Source organism: Dermacentor variabilis, unplaced genomic scaffold, assembly GCF_050947875.1.
Source record: "Dermacentor variabilis isolate Ectoservices unplaced genomic scaffold, ASM5094787v1 scaffold_13, whole genome shotgun sequence".
In the NCBI taxonomy this organism is placed as follows: domain Eukaryota; kingdom Metazoa; phylum Arthropoda; class Arachnida; order Ixodida; family Ixodidae; genus Dermacentor; species Dermacentor variabilis.
In genome coordinates this window covers 31,344,403-31,363,654 of record NW_027460291.1, presented here as the reverse complement: position 1 = coordinate 31,363,654, position 19,252 = coordinate 31,344,403, and the positions used below count along the sequence as shown (strand labels likewise).

At 43.4% G+C, this 19,252-nt stretch overlaps 1 protein-coding gene across 6 annotated transcripts in view; it reads right to left on the bottom strand.

Annotated features, from left to right (window-relative positions):
- The window catches only part of LOC142566591 (serine/threonine-protein phosphatase 2B catalytic subunit 2-like), a 145,981-nt gene that overhangs the window by 31,823 nt on the left and 94,906 nt on the right, over positions 1-19,252 (bottom strand). For 2 of the 6 annotated variants that reach the window (XM_075677429.1, XM_075677430.1), the window contains exons 9-10: positions 13,774-13,851; positions 6,867-6,920 (exon numbers count right to left, since the gene is read on the bottom strand). In XM_075677429.1, coding sequence (XP_075533544.1) covers positions 6,867-6,920; positions 13,774-13,851 — 132 coding nt within the window. The remainder of the gene's footprint in view (positions 1-6,866; positions 6,921-13,773; positions 13,852-19,252) is intronic. The other 4 variants (XM_075677431.1, XM_075677432.1, XM_075677433.1 and 1 more) reach the window with 2 other exon arrangements.

The following is a 19,252-nucleotide window of genomic DNA, read 5'->3' as shown; positions in this document are numbered from 1 at the left end:
GAATCATGCCGTCGAGTCTGCAAAGCTGCTGCTGTGACCGGCGGACGCCAGCGGTGGACCCAGGAACAATGTCGGCTCGCATGCTATGGACAGCGTGTGGACATTTCTTCGGCGCAACCACTGTTGCATGTACTACCTTGTTCGCGAAGCACGCGTTTATGTTAGACCAAGTGACATGTTTCGCTGGAATATGTAGTCATCTAAGGTTGGGGGGATGTGGGGATGCGCAACTCTCGCGTGTCACCTGATATCTTGTTTTCCCGCATGGCTCCTGTCTTCTGCAGTGCGGCGTCGCCGCGTGGCCTGGCGCCCGCGGCGGTCGGAGTGGTTGAGGCGCAGTGCGAGAGATGGCGTGAGTGTTGCGCTGCTAGCGCCGCCTCACAGCAGGGTTACTTGGGGGGTGCGGAAAAGATAAGGGTCTCTCTTGGACGGCGGGCCGGCGAGTGCCGCGGACGTCCCGCGCGCGCGCCGATCCATGCTTCTGCGAGACCGCCTTGCGTGGCCTGCCTTCGAACGCGCCACCGTTCGCGTGACCGTACACGCGAATGACCAGGCGTTGGGATCCAGCATGGGGCGAACATATTCGCTCGCTATCCGGTCGCGGTTAGTCGGACTTCTAGATTTGTCGCGCGCCCATCGGCATGTTTTGTGGATAGCAATTCGGCTAGCTGGCATTGATCTATGAAGGGTGCAATAAATGCCCTTGTGATTGTTCGTACTACTGTGTTGTCGTTCTTTTGTCCCAAGAGCACGGAGGAGAATCCCACAGTATGTCAACATCGCAGCACAGCTGGTGTGATCTAGTACCAGGGCCTGCCTCAGTTTGACCGTTTCAAGAGCTCTGCCACAGATAAAAAGCACAAGCCTGCTGGCAGCATATGCACAATCCCGCTGCTCATTCCATTCACAAAACAAGGCGGCAGAGCTTTTGCTTCAGTATCTACGGCCCCTCCCCCATCACAGACAAGCACTCACTCCATTCAAAAGTGGCAAGCATAACGCAGAGCAGTGCATAATTCAAACATGAAGCTTTCTTTTCTTTCTGCCACCAAGAAAAAGAGTAACATGACGACAGAGCATACACAAGAAAAGCCAAGACAACCAATGCCTGCAAAAGCTCAGCAAGGAAAAACCATTTCCACACCCACCCACCCATTTAGAGTAAAAAGCATGCTTCAAGAGACTGCAACACAATGCAGAACAGAATTACCACATCAATGTGACCTTTAAGGCACCATCATCCATACACGCTATATTTTTCTTTCTTTCTCTGCTTTCCCAGAATGCATTATTATTAACATAAGATGTAGAATGCCTGCGATGACAAACATTTCCACCCTTTCCCACTCATGTTCAATCTCATCCAGCATCTCGTTTTGCTGTTCAGTTTATATCTTCTTCTTAAGCTGCCTCTTTTGTACAGACATAGTGCCAGCAGTTCTGATCCAACTTGCTACACGTGGTCTCCTTTCTCAAATGACTGATGCAAAGAGAAATAAAATGAATCATTGTTTCATGTTAACAGAGTTGACACAGATCTGCTTTCAAAAATTTAGTCCACTCAGAATAGCAGATGCTTCAAAAGTATACTAACATTTTGTGCAAACCCAACTTTGCTTTGGCCACTTTCATATTACACAGCCTCTAGAACTCAATGAGATCGTCTCTGTACAGGTAGCGAGCACAATTCTCTCTGACGCAATGCAACAAAAATACAGTTTTATAGAAACAAAGGACTTAAGTCAAGCAGAATATTAGAAATTTCACTAGCCATACATGTCCATTTTAGCCATGTGTAGGGCTCTTCATTTTTTACCTTTACAATAAGTTTGTTTCCGAATTTAGCATGGGGATGGGGTTATATTTGTAACATGACACAGTGTTTTTGTTGTTGACTAAGATCTAACAATAAAAAGCATGTCTTTTGTGAGACAACTGCATCCTATCTTATTCTCATGTAAGCTGTTTAGCACACGACACAGAGGTGACAGAATTTTGAACAAAGGTACGAACCCATTTATTGTCTTGATCGGTGGCGATCGCAACGATAACTATGTACACATATTCTTGTATCACCTCTGTTATTATATTACTTCAGTCATATTTGTGTATAGTCTGGAGTCCCGAGGAGCAATGCGCCTATCAAGAGCAACGGCAGGAACAGAGACAAGAATGCAATCATTGCCGGCGGGCGGCAAGCACCACCAATGAAGATCGTGCACAAAATGCCAAGCGCATGCGGGACGTTGCTTTTCGTAGGCACTTTGCCCCTTGGGAATCCGGACTATACGCGCGTCGCCACTATAACGACAGAAGAGAAGTGAAATTCAATATGGAGAACAGCAACTTCTCTTTCTGGTTTTTTGTGTACATTCGCGTGGATGATGGGACCACCGCCCTGAGGAGCCGGAGAAAAGTATACATGCATAATGTTTCGACAGCACTGCACTGACGTTTTGACAGCACTGGAAATAAAGGAAACTAGATACGTAAACACTTGTAACGCCGACAAAGAGAGGGCGGTGCGAAAGTAGACATGGCCAATGTGGGTAGGCCTCTTGGGCTAAGGTCCGATCATAGTATGTTCTTATCCTTGTGCCTGGGACCTCTGGGTCCCAGATGTGACAAGGGTAGTTGAAGGGCATATTACAGGTTCCCAAGCCCACCACCCAGAGTCCACAAGGGTATGTGCCATTGCGCTCAGATCCTTTCTGCACTATTACAAGGATCGACCCACATTTTTGTTGACTCAGAACAAAAAATGCATGGAATCCTAGCCACAAGCAGCTTCGCTGTGAAAAAAATTGACTTGCCATCCTAACCCTGCGAAAATGGACGTTCAGCGAAGCAGTCACAAAACCACCACTACAACTGCCGAGGAGGGTGTGCAATGCTTTAGTGATGGTTCGGTTGCTTCTTTTGAGCTTGTTCTTTATTGAAATGTAGGTTGTTTTGTGTGTTGTGCAGGTGATTTCAATGAATGTATGCACTGTTAACTTCACTTTGCTAAGCACTTGTAGCCTCTGCCTTAAGAGGGGGATGAGCCATTGCTGCTGATGACAATTTCTGCTCACAGATGGACACGAAAAATGACCACCAAGAGGCTAACAAGTTCACAGTAAAATATGCAATAAAATGTCGTCTTTTAATGCATACATAACTTCCTGTCTTTCAAATAACTTTATGTTCATCAACATTACAATTTCCAATCCCAGCAACTGCTGTTGGGTCTTCACACAAACAGTACCACAAGAGGGACATGTCCATAATGTCTGAGCTACGATACAGAATCGAGGCCAGTGTTGTAGAGTAGCATTAGCACAGATATCTTAACCGTACCAGTTGCAAAACTCCCCATAGGCCCCCCCTTTCAAAATGAGAGTGCACAACTAGAAAGCAGTGTGGTGGTCTTGCCAATTGTTGCATCACTACCTTCGGCTGAATTTATAACGCATTCTTTCAAAACTTATATTTCCTTTAACTTCATGGTAAGAGTTTGTTTACTAGAAGAAAAAATAAAAGTAAAACCAATTATATTAATTTCATGCAATACCTTCAGCGCCGCTACATCACTGACATCGCATATTTCAATGTACACTCATGTTTGGGTTGTTGTGGTGCAGTAAAGGTCCTTGAAACTTGTTTAAGTTCAATCTTTGTGCCTCCTTTAGAATAAAATGTAGTCCAACTTTACCAACAAAAAATAGCCCTGCAAGTACACACTATGTCATTGCAAACACCTGAGCCAAATATTACTCATGCACACGCAGTGAGGAGCTGCCATTTCACTCAAGACAGCTTACCCTTCCTTCCACCTTCTTGAAACCACTCTACATTTAATTGTTACCAATGTTAGGGTACCTCATGTACCTTATGGGTTCCAAGTACCTATATACCGTATTTACTCGCATAATGACCGCACTTTTTTAACAAAAAAATTGGCACGAATTCAGGGGTGCGATCATTACGCGAATTAAATTTCCTGAAAAAAAAAATTTTTTTTTTTCATCCCGTGTTTGCTGCAGGATGACAACAGGTCAACAAATAGGCGGCTGCTGCTGTATGTAGTGCAGGACACCAAAACAAAAATGGCAGTCGGCGGAGCAAACCAAACGCGCCATGGAATGCGCCGAACGAGATATTAAAAATTTTTTTCTTCTCACGAGTACATTACGTGCATTGAAACAGTTTCTTCCGTACAAATAATGAATAATATCGTTAATATCGGCATGTTTGTGGCAATAATGTAGCCATGTCCACTTTGAGGGTACAGGAACAGATGGGCGCGCTTAGCTGCCAGTGACGAACACATGGTGGGCATGCTGCGGAAACTGCGGAATTTGTCTTCAATACTATCCTAATACGGCAAGTTTCCGCTAAGGGTGGGCGAATATCTTAGCTGCGTTACAAGCGTCGGCGTATGAATAGGGTACGCTTCTAACGTATTAGTGTAAACGTGGCTACTATCATTGCCACTCGCGATTTGTTGCATGCCCATGAGTGCAGATGAGAAGAATCGAAAGGCGCCTTTTCTGTTGTTGACGACAACCATTATGAAGCATACAAATAATAAAGCCAAGGCAAGTTTGGTTGTAGCTTTTTTTTTTTTTTCATGGAAATGTGGAAAGTGATGAAAGGAATAAAATGGGGCATCTGCTTAAGAATGTTTGGTGCATGCCAACTGCTTGGTATGTCGTGAAGAGTCATTCGCGTAGCATTCGACAGATGGTAAGCGCAATCATTATTAGCTAGTCTTGGCACACGACATATCGCTGCGGCAAGTTCGGGGTGCAATCATTACACGGGAAATAAAAATCAAATTTTGACGACACAATTCAGGGGTGTGATCATTACACAAGTGCGATCATTATGCAAGTAAATACGGTAGCTATCTCGCTATGTTTGTATGGTTTTACTGCATTAGCATTCTTAAGGTACTTCACATACTTTTCAGGGGCCAAGCATTTATCTAGCTATCTACGCATCGTTTTTATCTAGTATGCATGTTTATATAAGCATTTTCCTGCCTACCTGGGACATGAGTAGTCCATGGTCAAATGGGTAGTGCATTGGGCTGCTTTGCTGAGGGAAGAGGGTTTCAAACCAGCCATCGGAACAACTTGGGTCATTGAGCATATGGCATTGTGTACATATGTGCCGCTATTCAAGGAATCTTTCACGCCGACATGTGTCACAGTAGATGCGGGACTGGGGAGGTACTGCTGTTCGAAGAAAATTGATGCAGACTTCGAGCGCCGAGTATGTACAACTCTGTCTGTGCTGGTCTTCATTGAATGTCTGACACCAATTTGGGTTACCTGCTATGTGCCAGTAGGCGTCAGCTGCTTTTCAGTGAGTGTTTTTGACGCCGACATGGGTAGTTAGCTATGTACCACTGGGAATGTTCCGCTCTACAATAATGAAAAAGATTCTTTAAATTTCTCCAATGCGCAGAATCAAACAACGTCACAAGGGCTCCTTAAGGACAGCAAGCAGATGATCTGGGAAGAATAGGGAAGCACAGAAGAGGAATCCCACTGCAGTACATGCCTTATACGCAACTCGTTTTGATGGTGGCAATACATTGTGTCACTATATTGACTCAATGCTAAATGCATTACCATCGACTGTCACCGTGAGATGGGGTTTGCCAAACTTTTTGCGTCTTGCAATGCTAAAAGCACGATGGCCAATCGCCAGATTTCTTTAAGCACCATAACTAAGCAGCACCTCTGGCAGAGCCATCGGCACTGTTGCCCTACCAGGCGTAGCTGCATATGTCGCGCAGGCTGGTGCAGCTGGGCATGGCCTCCAAGTTAGCAATCTCAGAGGCCTCGCCTAGTTTTGCCACTTCACCAACCTGTGCGGCACACCACAGTGAGAGAGAGAAGTGCAATGACGATGGTGAGCTGCAGCTTGTGCACGGCCGCCATACGTGCGGTGGTTGGTTCCGAGACAAAAGCAACATTGTAATTATGTGGATCTCTATGGTGATTTCAAGGAAAATTGCATTTACTTCGTTATATCCATTATATTGTTATCTCCCATTTCATTATAACGAGGTTCGAGTGTATTGACAGTGCCCATGCCACAGTTAACAACAACCAAAAAAGTTGTAAACATTTTTCAACGTAACAGTGGTAATTCTTAGCTGCTCAAATAAATGTCTGCAGAAAACTGATGAAAGAGAGCTAGCATCCGTGCTCACAAAGCATACAAAGTCCCATGGCAAAAATACCATTGTGAATGTTTGACACTTATCTGCCAATCATCTCCTTTACTGACCCATAGGCTTCTCGTTTATCTGACAAGCTTCTCAATCTGGTAAGGGATGTGTGTGTGCGCATGGGGGAAAGGAGGGCTTATCAGAAAGAGCTGTGTATTATGGCTTCCTGCTTTAGCAGGTGAAGGGTGAACAGGAGAATTTCACTGTATTCACATATGCTTCCAAATATAATGCAAGGTGTTTTCTTCAAGCTTGTAATTTGACCTCAAAAATAAAATACAGGAATTGCATGGTATACTGGTATGGCAAACATGGTTCTAATTCTGCCTAAACGTAATGTAAATTCCCAAGATTCTAGAGTGTGCGACTAAATCTACAATGTCTACCCTCAAGTAACAGCTACAGTTCTACTTGAGTGGCCAAAGCAAAAAAAAAAAATGTTCTTTCATGTGTTCAAATGTAGTGAAGAACAATTCACTGCTCAAGTCACAGCAGCGCAAGAGGATGTGGTGCCGACAGTCACACTGACATGGTAATACGAGAGAGAGAGAGAGAGATAAACAAGGCAAGGGGAGAAAAATAAAAGGCATGATCCTGCTTCTACGGCACACACATGGGCGTGCACAAAGGGTTTACTCACTATCCTCCTGAGATTCGGTTCCCGAGGACAGACCTAAGGACAGTAAATAGGCGGCTAGAGGTAGAATGCACACCGAGGTCTTAGCACAGACCGACGCCACCACAACACAAGAGCAAAGAGAATGGCACAGCGAGAGACACAGGCACCCCGGCGGTATTATTAGCTTGTTGCAAGATTTTTCCATTTGTCACCTCATCCTACAGAACAGCAACATAAGAATAAGTTAAAAAATTCGGCAAAGACACTTAAGACTGCTTACGTGTGGGAATGTGAAAGCATTATAGTCCCTTTGGTGAAATTTTTTTCTTGTCCAGGCGTTCCTTGTTCACGCAAGCTCTCGCCTGTGCTCTAACTGCGCCTCGGTAAGGCCACATGAAAACATGTCAAGTGTCTCAACACACTCACTGAAGGATTGCTCAGTGCCGTTCAATTGGACATTAATGCTTTTATTGCGACAGCAATTATACAGACACTGCAAGTCCATTTCTGCCATCACTGTCATCGTTGCCACTACCATGACATCCGTATAAAGTCCAAACACAATAACACTGTCGCCATGCACCTTATGCTGTATGTGCAAGTGAAAGCTTGCGAGGGTCAGCTGACGATCGCAGCTCAATATCGCGAGCACGAGAGGAAGGCGGGATGGAAGCGCGCTGTCTTCTGTCATGCGCGAGGCACGTTAAGGGGGGAATGCAAGGGGGGGGAATGCAAGGGGGGGGAAGGTGTTTTACTCCAGGGGCTGTTTCCGGCATGCCTGCACAGGCACCGTATCTTGCACGCAATCTGCGATGCGGACCAAGTATGCGGAGTGTCGGTAGCTTTGTATGCACTGTGATTTCTATGTTTAGTTCGCGTTGCAGCGACAGACAGCACGAAGGCCAATTTGCTTGCTGCTGCTTCCGTGCTCCACTGTAGCATTTTGATACCACGTTTCCGCGGTCACCGAGAGAGATGTACACTAAAACCTCATTAAACCATAGCCGCTTAAACAGCAGTGTAGCTTTAGAAGTAGTAAAGTCAAATCTCCGACTCAGCGGCCATTGAACATAATGTGTTTTGTATCCGCATAAACCGTACCAGCTTATTGCGTTAAGTATCGGTTAACACATAGTGTTTCCACTTTTTGTCGTGCAAACTGGGAGGTGAGTCGTTTCTATCGGGCAGCCCGGCAGAACAAGCCTCAGCGATCAGAACAACGGCCTCCAAGCATCCTGTGCGTTTGCGCGTGAAGTCATATCAAGATCATTTCGGTGCTGTGCCAGAGAGCATTGTGGCATCGTGCCGAAGCTTGGATAAAAAAGACGCCGGGTGCTCAGGATAGAAGAAAAATTAGACATCGTTCCTGCTATGGAACGTGACACACAGAAGTCAGCACTGGCACGCGACAGGGATCTACTGTTGACTACGGTGTGTGGCATTTGGAATGCGAAGAAGTTGCTCGGGGGCGCAGCTGTGACCGCGAAGAGATGTCGGCGCGAGGTTCGACTTTTCGCCATCATTGCTTCTGTTGTTGCCGAAATGTCAACCAGCGACAGTGATGAGGATGACCCAGAAAGCGACAGCACAGGTGATTCAGGCCCGACAGGGCAGAAGCTGCGCATTACGTCAGCCTCATGAATGCAATCGTCACGACGAAAACAGCACCCCGCAATGAAAAAGGCGTCCCGTGACTTCTGGAGCGCTACCGCCTGCGTGCACGAAGAACATGCAACGCCGACGAGCAATGTGCCATGTGAGTGTTTGGGAAGAAAACAGGGCTGGCTGAAAAGCTGGCTCGCAGCTTCAGTAAGTTTAAGGCTGCTGTCGCTGCTGTTAGGCCGCCGCAGCATCAGACAAAAGTAACACTTTTGTCGTGCGAGGTGAATAAATACTGCACACGCCTTTTTCCCCTTTCATCGCACTCTCTCCGAGTTCCGTTTTTGACAGGTAAGTGGGTGACCTCATGCTACTTTGGTTAAGCAGTACTACAGTTTAGTACATACTTTTTCCGAACTCCGGCCAACTGTGGTTTAATGAGGTTTCACTGTATTCATATTTACTTGTGCGCACGTGACACCGTCCTTGTTAATTTAGTTAGAAAGCAAATATTTGCAAGTTTATACGGCCGATAAAACTAATATCCTTATTTCGTATAGCTGTCTACTAATTTGCGATCGCAATCGATGCTTCGCCTTTCGGGCAGAACTGCGACTTGTTTTATTCTATACACTGATTATGTGGTGTCACCTTCTCCCCAGTGACTGCACCGCCACGTGGCAATGACACACACACTAGGCCACACATTTAGAAAGCCAGCTGACTATGATGTGACGTGTGCAATGATGCACACACTAGGCACAACTTATCAACCAGAGCCATGGAGCCACTGTGGCGACGAGGAAGTGTGCGCGAGAAAATTTACCAAATTTTCTTCTCAAAGCCATTAGTTTACTTCATTTATAGCAACCCTGAGCAATTTCATGTCATTCTGAGCATTTTTCGATGTGTTTTTCCTGTTTATGCTGTCCATCACTTTTGGCAACATCATTCGGTCATGCCATCGACTACAACACCGAATTTTCACGTAATGGGACACATAATGCTTTCGCATTAAAATGAACTAGCACTCCTGCATTGCCCTACACTTGAGGGTTAACTGTAATCCAGTATGTCAAAGCACTGCACAGTTGAAAGCAGCTTTTCACGCAAGTTCAAAAGGTCCCAAGCCACAACAGGCTTACTTTAACCCAACAAACACTAGGTCGCTATATATAACAAGCAAAACTCTTGCAGGCCTATAATGACAGCAACCCTATACCAACAGGCATTGATAATGGGAAACGCTTAAAGCTGCCCAAGAATGCTGCGTTCACACAGTTCACCCAAGTTCCCACAAGACATGGGTCAACCTCAGCAGTCCGCCGGGGTGCCAAAAGAGAGATGAAAAAAAGAAACGACCCAATCCCAGGCAGGAGAGAGACAGCACCACCACCACCACTAGAAAAAAAAGGCACAATGGACAGATGCCAGCAGCAGACACACACAACACAGGCACAAAGCATCGGCGTGCGTGCCACATTTTCCCAGAGACTGTTGGAATGCCATAACCCCCACCATTCCCCTTCTTTTTTGTTGCTCCAAAATCAGTAACAGACAGCGTGCGACCACAATGGCAACAATGATAAACTTGTCCTTTCACATTTTTTTAAACACTGATACCATATTTACTTGAATCCGACACACTTTTATTTGATAAAACGGGTCCAAAAATTGTGTGCGCATTAGAATAGAGTACGACCCTAAATCTGTGTTACCATATCCACCACAACCAAATATCCACCAAATGGCCACCTAGAACGAGCTTCAAGCCTAGCTGCCATAGCTTCCTTCATGTGCAGCTTGGAGTATGTGTGCTTAAGTTAGTCCACCATCCACCTCCCTGTTTTCTTTGTTTGCTCCGTCAGCATGGAAGTGCTGACTGTGAAGACAGGCCGAGTTCATCACGATGTCGTAATTAAAAGGAAAGCGATCACGTTTGCAGAGATGGACGGAAATCGGGCTGCATCACGGGCGTTCAGGATTCCCAGAACTTGCATGCGGGACGGGCACAAACAGGAAAGACATTCTACTCCGGCGGCTGCCACGTTCGGTGAGGCCGCGCGGCCCCCGTCTTGAAAGCGATCTGTGATGGAGACAAGAGTCTACGCATCTAGACACACCACGCTGTGTTCTCATCACTTAGTTTGCTTTGAAGCGAGAGGCCGCACAAAGGTAAATTCGCTCGCTCCTGCTTCCATACTCCAGTGTTTCGATAAAGAGTCTAAACGGTCACCGAGTGAGACGTGTTCCATGTTTGCTTGTGCGTGCGTGTGGTGACACCATGCTTGTTCATTTAGTTAGTAAGCCAATGTTTCAAAGTTTACACAGCCAATAAAACTACTATCCTTACTTTTCGTATAGCTGTCTACCAATTTGCTCTCGCAAACGATACTTCACATTTCGGGTGAAACTGCAACTTTTTTATTTATCGCAACTTAAGTGCATTAAGAGTAAATTTGTTTTCCCAAATGAGAGAAAATTGTATTTCTGTATGAAAGAATGAGGTGCATGGTACTGCAAAGGGCTTTTCTTCTTTTAGGTCACAGCAAATGGGTGCGTGTGGATTAGAATTGAGGGCGTTTTCTTTTTTTTTTTTTTTTTTTTGATCGCACGTTACAATCGAAGGTGCGTTAGAATGAAGCATGCTCAGTTATCAAAGATGTCCACATTCTCAAACAGTGTGTCGTATAAAAACTTGTTTTTACCTCAAGCGAATTCTTTACACACCATATTTACTCGATTCTAATGCGCCCTCGATTGTAACGCCCACCTGTGTTTTGTGACCAAAAAAAAAGGAAAGTCCTTTACAGTACTGCGCACCTCATTCTTTCATACAGGAATACAACTTTCTCTCATTTGGAAAAACAAAGATTTACTCCCAATACACTAAAGTTGCGATAATAAGACAAGTAGCAGTTTCACCTGAAAGGCGAAGCATATATTACGATAGCAAATTATTAGACAGCTATACGAAAAGTAAGGATAGTATTTTTATCGGCCGTATAAACTTTTAAACATTCACTTACTAACTAAATTAACAGGCATGGGTTCATGCACGCACAAGCGAACATGAACACGGCTCATGCAATGACCATGAAAACTATCAAAACGCTAGAATGGGGAAGTGTGGTAGCAGGAGTGAGCGAACTGACCTTTGTGTGGCCTCTCGTTTAAACATGCACTAAGCGACCAGAACACAGCGCAGTGCGTCTAGATGCGTAGACTGTCTCCTTCGCAGATATCTTTCAAGAAAGGGACCGCGCGGCCGTGCCCTACGTAGCAGCCATTGGAGTAGAAAGCTCCTTCTGTTCACGCCAGTCCCACGTGCAAGTTTCAGGAACTCCGAACACCCATGACGCAGCCCGATTTCTGTCCACCTCCGCACACATGATCACTTTCCTTTTAATTGTGGCATCATGATGAAGTTGGCATGTCTTTGCAGTTGGCACTTCCATACTGATAGAGCGAATGCAGAAAACGAGAAGACCGGGAAGACGTACGGTGTATAACCTAAGCAGATGTACTAAAACACATGGAGGAAGCTACGGCAGCTTGGCTCGAAACACGTGCGAGGCGGCTATTTTGAAATGCCAATGGCGATATTGTAGCGCACTCTATTCAAACGGGTTGTACTCTATTCTAACGCACACACAATTTTTTATCCGTTTTATTGGAAAAAAAGTGCGTGTTAGATTAGAGTAAATATGGCATATGGCAGCTAAGCAGGTGCCGCCTTTATAGCCGAGTTCCCTGACTAGCACAACACTGTAAAGTCTTGCAAAGCCTGGTTATACAAGAACACTTCTACTGCACAGTTTACTCAATAATTTGTAACTACTATTTTATTTCAAATAATGCAATCACCTTCCTACATACCTCTTAAAATTCCTCAATAAGCATGCAGTTCCATATTCTTAGTCTTTGGTTCTTTTATTTAAACAAAATTTATTATGCATTTATTCAATCTATACTATAATATGACATTTGCGAGGGCAAAATAACATGAGCATACCATGCCATGTCACTACTGATGGCTGCTGATCACAGAACAGCTAAAGAACACTTCTTTCACTTGACTAACAAAATAAGATGCTGAGTAAAATATGAAACACTCTATATGCCTTGCTTTTCTAATTATGCAAGCCAACTAGAAAACTTGACAATAAGTACGTCTTTTACAGAATTTTTAAGAGATGAATTAAACTTGGCCAGCAGTTGCCTGTAACCTGAAGTAACAGCAGCTGCAAGAAACAACTGCAATTTCATAAGCTTTTGCAGCTTCCCTCACTATTAACAGCTTCCCCCTCCAGATAACCCAGCCACAATGAAGCGACATAAGCAGCTGCAACATATTTTTTTAATCTGTTTGAAATTAAGTGAAACACTGTTTCATATTTGGTTTTAAGATGTAGCTTTAGCATAAATAGTGTAAACAGCTTTTCAGAATATCTGAATACCGAACAAAAATACCCTGCTAAGTTTCTTCTTAATCAAATAACTTTCCAGACTATGTAGAGCATTCCAATTTATTCTACCTTCAGTAAAAGCCTCCTTGCAGTTTACAAAACCCTTAATTTGAAAAGTAATTTATGATACTGATGTATATTACAAAAGGTAACACTTGAAGAGGCACATAATATCGGAGAAATAACAATGTTTAGCTATCACTGCACAACTAGCAGACAGTTCTAGTATAATGTATGCAACTATAGCATACGCTATACACTATAGTACAACACACGCTAAGCATCACACATTTATAACAATTTTAGTTGGCCTGCGAGATCTTCCGATCTCAGAGGCCATATGCTGTCACCACGGCTATCTCCAAACGTCACCGACAGGTGGCACTGACATCTTGAATGCTTCTCTCGTTAGGCTTCGACTCATTCGAAACAAGTAGTGATCTCGAAAACTACCCAAGGTTATCAATAATACTTTATCGTCAAAGTGGCCCGAGACTAAGCGAAAGCCGTTTACGCGGTCATTTGCTACAAACGAAGTGAATTTTACAAAAGCAACGCCAAATTCTATTCGAAGCTGGCAGCCGTGACCGCCGCCATGTTTTACATAAACTATGTAAATCATGGAAGACGGTAACGTTACATCTGAGAAATAGCATGTGTATGCTATACGCTATGGGTCATTTAGCGTTCTGCGCATGCACAGTGACAACCTGCCATTTCATAGTGTACGCAATGGTATAGCTTACGCTAAACTGAAATGGCCTAGTAACAGTTTACGACAATTCAAAACTGCTTGAAATGCCACAGCTACAAAAATACGATTACACAAGCAAAGAGCACTCTGCTCATAGCGTGCCTACCTTCAAACGTGTCATCCCCTTCCGTCATGAGCTCATCGTCTGAGCAGATGTTCAGGACATTGACCAACATTTCCGTCACTGCGCAAGGCGAGGTACGCAAAAATGAAGGAAAGAAAAAAATTAGCCACTGGTAATTACAGGCTCTTAGTTCAGTGTCTGATGCCCATCAACACAAATGCACAACTATAGCCAGTGATAGGTCAAAAACACAGCAGCAAACACACCTGAAAAGGAGCAAGCAACAATAGTTGGCAAGCAAACATACCATGCGGATCTAGCAGCATGTGCTTGTTTTTGCGCACATTTATCGCACACTAACCAAACATGAGCATTCATTCATTTGCCATTCCCTTGGTAAAGGTTATTAGCGGCAAGAAATTGGAGTGGTGCCCTCTCGCGAGTGACACCACGGCCAGGATGCCCGCTAACTGCGGCTCACTCTGTTGCTGCACGCACTCGTTCCCTTCGTACATGCTTGTGGTATGGGTGGCTGGAGCCGTACTTATTGAAGGATATGTCGGCTTCTTTCTACTGCCATGCCTGACCCACAGTTCCTTCTTCAAAAGCGCATTAGTCGAGAAAATTTGCAGCTTAGATATTGCAAGCTATGTAGAATTAAAGCGGTCTACTGGTTTTGCAATGCATATATGCTCCGCACCTGCCCTTAAGTTTTGCGTAAAAAGAATGTCTGCAAATTCACCAGGCTAAGTTGTGTATGATGCTTTGCTAAACACTTAAAACTCCCTTAGTACTTAGCTATGACAGACATTGCATTTTACATGGAAGAAAAATCTTGGTATTTGGTGTCAAGATCTTATCCGTGTTAGACACTACCCAGCGAAGCTGTCATCATGATTCTTATTACTCTGGCGAGTTGTTCTAGTCAAATATGCCCACTTAATTAGTGCGTAAAACAAGAGTTAGGCACGCATTTCGTATTAAAAATTTTGTTGCTACTTTAACTGCTCTCTGAAACAGGTGCCCATAAAATGAATTGCTCATGGCTGCTAACACGACGGCGCGTCATGTAGAGTATTTGCATAATTCACAAATCCCATAGTAGCAATCACCTGAAAGAAAAGTTTCATGGTTAACATCGAGAGCTAATCCACTCCAAGGGATGAAATGTTTTATGGTGGCCTCAGTAGCCCTTATCGGCAATATGGCACACCCCTCACACAACAGAAGCAACCGACTGTCATGGCGAGGCATGCATTGTTCGTGAAGCCCATCAGTTCCTACAACTTCGAATTGAAACCACAAAGCAGTTTTTTACAGCGCCAATTACAATGCCTAAAGTATACTCGAAGTACTACAGCGCAGCTTAGGGTGCCTAGAAGTTGCCTAGAAGGGTGCTTGATCTGGTATTTTTGCCCAGAATGTTAACTGAATATACCGTTGCAGTTGTAGAAGGTATATCTGATCATCTACTTGTCAGTATCGATATATCCATAGTCTCTTCCACCCCATCTGAAAAACCTGTGAAGCGTTCCTTCAAGGACTACTCACGCGCAAATGATGCAGCCATAATAGAACATATGGAAACATGTCTCACCGACTTTAACGACAGTGATGTGACAGCACTCTGGCACCATTTTAAGAACATGTGTGAGTTCTGTATTGATAAATTTGTGCCTGATAAATACAAACTAGTCCGCAAACAAACACCGTGGATGACACGTGATATTATCCATATGACCCGCAAGATAAAAAGGTTAAAGAAAACACGATTACAACCTGATCGAGTTAAAGAAATGAAAGAAAACCTTGCGCGTGCAGTATGCACCTCGAAGGAACACTATTTCAATATAGTACTACCAAACTTTATTGTTGAACAGCCCGAAAAGTTCTGGAATTACTTGAGCGAAAAAAAGAAGCCAGTAGCACAAATCTGCATCGATGGTTCAATCATTACCGATCACAGGGAAATTGCGAGTCACTTCAATTATTATTTTCATAGTGTATTTTCTAACTCTGGCATTAGTTCATCTACAGACAAAACGTTTCACCCATCCGAAGCTAATTTTATTTCATACCCTGGCTTAGTTTCGATGCTAGTTAACTTAAAAACTAAATCTTCTTGCGGTCCTGACAACCTTCCGAACATTTTTTTGAAACGTTATGCTGAAACTATTGCAAGGTCCCTTCTTATTATATTTCATGCTTCGTTGCTTGCTGGAAAATTACCGGATGACTGGAGGGTAGCCAGAGTTGTACCCGTATTCAAGAAGGGTGACTGTTCATTGTTAGAAAATTACCGGCCAATATCATTGACATCCTCATGTTGCAAACTAATTGAACATATTATTGGAAATCAGATTAACGAATTTCTAGATAAACATTCATTACTGTCTAATTTTCAACACGGATTTAGAAAAGGCTATTCAACAGTTACACAACTTGTCACCGTAATTCATTCACTCGCCTCATGCCTCGATAATAATGGTCAAATTGACGCCGTATTTCTTGATTTTAGCAAAGCCTTTGATACAGTTCCACATGACAAATTAATACTAAAACTTAGACATTTTGAGCTCCCTGAAATATTAATCGCATGGATAACAAACTACCTAACAAATCGCTGCCCGTTCGTGGAAATTAATCAGCAACAGTCTGGCTGTCTTCCGGTCACCTCGGGAGTTCCTCAAGGAAGTGTCCTAGGGCCACTGCTCTTTTTACTCTATATAAATGATATTACTACTTCAATCCATCCCAGCGTGCAAATTAGGTTGTTTGCTGACGACTGTGTGCTTTTTAGGGAAATCACTTCAACCAATGATCAAACTGATTTAAATGCTTCTCTAGCTGGCATTACTGATTGGTGCAAAACATGGGGAATGCGGCTTAACGCTGAAAAGACGGTCTTTCTTCGCTTCACTCGTCAGAAAGCTCCACTAACCTTTAGTTACACGTTAGGTTCGTTGGCCTTGCAGGAAGTAACAAAATATAAGTATTTGGGCGTCACAATTACTAACAACTTATCGTGGAATTTACACATTGATAATATCTGTTCTTCAGCCTTGCGTAAATTATACTTTTTGCGACATAAACTTAGAAATTCCCCACCTAATGTAAAACTGCTTGCTTATTATTCATTAATTAGACCTAAACTTGAATATGCATGTGTTGTTTGGGACCCGTTTACTAAACAAAATATTAAATGTCTCGAAAGGGTACAGAAAAAAGCCGTACGATTCATATATTCTAAATTCTCTCGCTGTGATTCCCCCTCACGAATAATGCATGATAATGGCATCGAAGTCCTTCAGCAGAGAAGGCAACACTTAAGAATTCGATTTCTTACCATGCTTATTAATGGAGACTTATCAATTAATCCTGCATCGTATCTGTTCAGTACAACGTCTAGGCCTACTCGACACCATCATCCGAATTCACTAACACCTTATTTTGCACGGACGGATGTATTCAAGTATTCTTTTTTTCCCCGAACTATAACAGACCGGAATAACTCGTTGTTGCCTGTTTCAATTGTTTGACTCATTGTATTACTGTTGTGTCTTACCACCTTACTTGATTGAATAATGCATTGTAATATTGTTGTGTTTAACCACCCTGCTTGGACCTGTTTTAGGTCTGCAGTATGAAATAAATAAAAAAAAAGCAAAATTCAAGCACCTTCTGCCTCACCATGTCTCGATCCAGCATTGTTTAATTATAGAAACGGAGAACTATTTGCTTTGTCAGTACATAAAACAGAACCTCGCAAACCCTCATAAGGAAGACACCACAAGCCTCACATATTTCACGCAATTTTTGACCCTCCACCGGGAACTACGATATCTACAATATTTCCCATACTAGTAATGAATGACGCTTCAGCTTCTTTCTGGCTGCAACCATACGGTCCAAAAGGCACTAAAAAATATGGCCCGAGCAGTGTGTGTCAGTTCACCAAACAGATTCGTCATGTATATTCCTAAAGAAACAAACACCAGTGAATCGATCAGGCGAGTTGAACATGTAGCACTGAAAAGGGAATATGTATTTGTACATTTTTTTTGTATTCTGCAAATAGCTGTAAGCTTCAATCAGCTTTACTTCAAATTACTGCCCCTTAAAAAAAAATGTGAAGAACCGCCTAATTTTTAGATGCAGTTAAAAAGCAAGTGGTGCTGGTAGAATCTAAACTGCAGTGCAGTCCTTGTTTTACTGCACAGTGTTTCTGTGAAGCAATGCAAATTTTCTATATTATAGCAGGAATCACTCGTGAAAAACCTGCTCTAGTGGATTAAAATCAACGCAACTGTTGTAGAAGTAATATATAGTCAGTGCTTGTGACATACTTGTTGCACGGCAGCAAGTATGGTATCATAACTGGATTCTTATATGCTGTGTTTTTGCGGTTGTCGATCTGTGCTCCTTCGGCTGGCACTGTAGTGTTCCCTCTGAGAGCTGCACTGTCGTCTAAGAAATAAGCTCTTTGAATATATTTTTGCGAATGAAGATGTCATAAATATATATTTGAGGCGACTGCCATAAGTATACAAGCAGAGGAAACGAGAGCAAACAAACGAAAACACTGCAGAAGGCACCCGGATACCGCCCAAGCAGCAGCAGACGACAGGCGCGAGTCTGTGCCCTGACGTCACGCCAGCGGCACTCACAGCGCACCTGTAGTTTGTTCCCGTGGCTAATACCGTATCACGTTCCCGTAAACTCAGAGGCATTTGACCCTGTACCAGTCGCCACTCATCGCCTTTGCTGTCAAGCAATGAGCTCAGGATTGGGGATGGTACCTGCAAAAGAGTGCACCCTCGCTGTTCACAAACCTGTGCCTCTTGCTACTGAGAGGCTGGCTCTTCTGCAAAACTTAGGCATCCAGTAGCTAAGCAGGTTTTACAGGCAAAATTTCGCCAATATGAAATGACCACAAAGTTCAGCACAAAATCGGACATTTTCTTGAAAACAAACGCTAAGAATCATGTTTGATCCCGCACAGCCAGCAATATCTTCGATTTGTTTTAAATATTCGTACCCAATTGAATAATAAAAAATTTTCAAAACCTAGTTTCAAATTGAATACGAATATTAAAAATATAATATTTGATAATATTTGGAATGTTGAAATATTCACACAACCCCAGTTAATATATATATATATTGCCATTACCTTTTATGGCTACGCATAAGAGCGACAGTATGTGTTAAATACGGTTATACCATCTCAGTATATCTCGGCACACATCGCCACAAGTAAACTTCAGAAAGCCTGTAGTTTCGTACACATAATTATCTGTGGATGGAAGCAAACAGCCTGTGACTTCGCATTTTCCTATTCTAGAGACATTGTCTGTAATTAACCCTTTACTGCACCTTGTTGCATTTACGCAACATTCTGATGAACGGCGTTAAAAACCGAAGCAAGGTCAGTTTGGAGCTTCCTGTACACGTTGCATATCCGCAACATTGGTCTGTAAAAACGCGGCACTTTGTGTTGCAATCTGTGCTAATTCTTTGC